We start from the raw sequence: 3,299 nt of genomic DNA on the forward strand, positions 1-3,299 counted from the left end.
ACAGAAAATTACGCGGTGGACATGTTATAACAGTCAATAAGCCTGAAATGGTGTTAGAATACACGGCAAATACGGGTGGTGTGGATCGTGCCGATCAATACGCTTCGACGTATTGTTTTCTCCGTAAGTCGCTAAATGGTGGAGAAAATTATTTTGTTGGGGCTTGAGAAATGTGTCATTAACTCATACATTATTTATCGTATCTCAAAACAAACAAATAATGAAACGCCAATGACGCACCACAACTTTGTCAAGGCACTCATTGACCAGTTGAGGTGGATAGGAAATAGGAAAGTGATTTTTGTGAATCGAGAACGCGTCCATTCACATTTCTACGGACAATACATTAGAGAATAAACTACATATTCCTGATGTGGGACAAAGAAAACGGAATTGCATTGTTTGTTCTGACAGGAGAACACCTGGTGGCAGGCAACAACTTATTATTGTTAAACAACTTATTATTGTCAAACGTGCACTAATCAGCCTGCAATGCATTTTGGAAAGTGTTTTAAAGTTTATTACACTGTACAAAATTATAAAAAATAAAATATTGATGATAACGTCACCAGAAAAAGACAATAGACAGACAAAGTTAAGCAGCCAATTCCAACACCAAAGACGTCTTTACATCCCAAAAATATTCTGCTAAGTGTGTGGTGGGATATGTATGGTGTCATTTATTATGAATTGTTAGAACCAAATAAAACCATTAATGCAGATGTATACAGTGAACAACTTTGCCGTTTAAATTCAGAATTGAAAAACGCCCGCGATTGGTAAATATGAAAAGTGTTGTTCCACCATGATAACGCTAGACCACGTACGGATCGAACAACGCTGCAAAAAATTGATGAACTGAATTGAGCTTTTGCCGCATTTGCATACTCCCAGGATATTGTCCCAAGTGATTTTCACTTATTTCGTGCCTTACAAAATTTTCGCCAAGGCAAAAAGTTCAATTCTAAACAGGATATACAAAATGAACTCAGAAGTTTTTTTGCTTCAAAACCAGAATCTTTTTACACTAATGGAATAAAAAAGCTATCAGAAAGATGGCGAGATATTGTAGATAGCGAAGGAAAATATATCATAGATTAAAATGTTAAATTGTGTTTTATTTACACCATTTAAAAATTTCGCCAAAATGCGCACGTACTTTTGGACTGACCTGATACATTTCTCTATTTATATAAGTCCAATATCATTATATGTTAGTTAGTTCCAAAACCATACTAAATAATACGAAGGTCTGTAAATGCACGTTTCTGCCACAAAGTAGCGCTGAGTAGCTGGCAGCCAATGTCCAGAATGGTTCGAAGTGCAAAGGGTTAAAACATATCAAGCAACAAATACTATGATTACAAAAATGAAGTAATAATTAGCACTATTCCTACCGACACTTCATGTATACCTATTCCTACCGCGGCCGGTCAAATGACCGGTCTTTCACTACTTATATTTTTCAATATTGAATGCAAACCAATAGCCAGTTTACCAGTATAAAAATATATTTTCTTTTATTCAAGAGTACATAATCTACATTTTATTCTTTTTCATCGCATTTTTTACAAATGGGCTTCTCAACTGTACATTTTTCGCATACGTACTTTTTACATTTTAGACAGATTTTGTTCGTCTTATTATCTTTACAATACCTTATCTGACATGTCTTCCGTTCACGGGAACCTGTACTTGTACTTGCGATGGGTATTTGTTGATTTTCTTTGCCGGGATCTTGTTAGTTTTCGATGGCAGATTCTTCTGCCAATCTGAATAGAAATTCCTGTCTTGTAATTTCTCTTCCGTAGTTTCTTTATATAACACCCATGCATTTATCCCGGCTAAATCCAAGATATTAAGAAACACTTGCTAAGTCCATCTCCTAGATTTAATTTTTACCGAATAATTTCTGGCCATTTGGTCTGTCACATCTACGCCAAATTTGGTGCTATTATACAATTGAATTGTCTCCGGTGTTCGGGTGTCATTTTCTTCAACTTGTACGGGGTTGTGCATTGAACTGAGAATTAGAACTTTCTTTCTTGGTTTGGCTTTGTAAATTGTCAACATACAATTATTTGAGCGATAGAGTTTAATTCAAAAAAGTGTCATGTCGTCGTTTTTCAGTTTTGCCAGTATTGGTAGCTCTTTTCTACTTGCTCTAATTGTCCCAACAATCGTAGTTTTTTTTCCTAAAAGTTTTGTTGCTAAAGGTAGGCTTGTAAAAAAGTTGTCCGTGGTTATATTTCTTCCACATCCTACATACGATTCTGCTAATTTCATAGTGACAAACTCTCCAAGAGGAACTGAGGGTTCTCTACTTTCATCTTTTCCCAAATATGGAAAGCCGTTTATTATATATTTGCTACGTACATCGGATGCTAACCAAAATTTTATACCAAATTTGTCCGGTTTATTGGGCATGTATTGAGTGCATCTACATTTTGCTTTTGTTGGAAACAATTGTTCGTCAATAGTAATATATGGTCCTGGTTTATAACAATTTTGACTGTTGTCAATAAATTTGTACCAAACTTCGGAAATCATAGCGAATTTATCGGTTTGTGACCATTGGCTTCGTTGATATCTGTCGTCAAATCGAATAAATCTTATAATCTCCGTAAAGTCATGTCTACTCATAGTATTTGAAAAAAAAGTCGAGCGAGAACTGTAAACACTTGGAAGTGCTGTAGACCATTTTCTGAAAGGCACTTCTTGGATAAAATCGTGCCACAATTACATTACCTTTCGTTTGTAACGACTTTATAGTTTTGGTATTGAGTCTTAGAGAGAAACTATTACAAAAATGTATAAATCGTATTACCGGTCAAATGACCGGTCGTGGTAGGTAAGACAGACTACAAATTTTTCTCAGAAAATAAACAATAAAAAAACAAGTGAATATTGAAAAATGTATCACACATATATATGAGGAAAAGTCGTAAAGTTTAAAGGCGGTTCACTTACGTTGAATGTAGGAAATTCCAATTGAAAATATAAAAACGGTCATTTGACCGGTCCTGGTAGGAATAGTGTTAGAAGAAAAAAAAGAAGCACACAAACCACAAAACAAATAGACAGAGAAAAAGAAACTAAATTAATCGATCAAGCATAGAAAAGCACAATAACAGAACGACAACAGGGAAAAATACAATCACAATACGAATCAACAAACACAACAAACATAGAAGAAAAATTAAAACTACATTGGATATGAAAACACAGTCAATGTATACACAAGTATATATACAAACCACCAAATAATTCACATATCAAAACAATAGTAGCACACGTTC

The 3,299-nt window shown here is 34.6% G+C and overlaps 1 protein-coding gene across 1 annotated transcript; it reads right to left on the reverse strand.

The window, feature by feature from the left end:
* Window positions 1-1,659: 1,659 nt before the first annotated feature.
* On the reverse strand, window positions 1,660-3,013 carry LOC124428166 (piggyBac transposable element-derived protein 4-like). The gene is made up of 6 exons (XM_046971917.1): window positions 2,971-3,013; window positions 2,828-2,861; window positions 2,682-2,786; window positions 2,160-2,590; window positions 1,903-2,054; window positions 1,660-1,872 (listed from the first exon to the last, which is right to left on the reverse strand). The coding sequence occupies exons 1-6, from the start codon at window positions 3,011-3,013 to the stop codon at window positions 1,660-1,662; spliced, it is 978 nt and encodes a 325-aa protein (XP_046827873.1).
* Between the last annotated feature and the right edge of the window lie 286 nt (window positions 3,014-3,299).

Source organism: Vespa crabro, chromosome 11 (genome assembly GCF_910589235.1).
Source record: "Vespa crabro chromosome 11, iyVesCrab1.2, whole genome shotgun sequence".
NCBI lineage: Eukaryota > Metazoa > Arthropoda > Insecta > Hymenoptera > Vespidae > Vespa > Vespa crabro.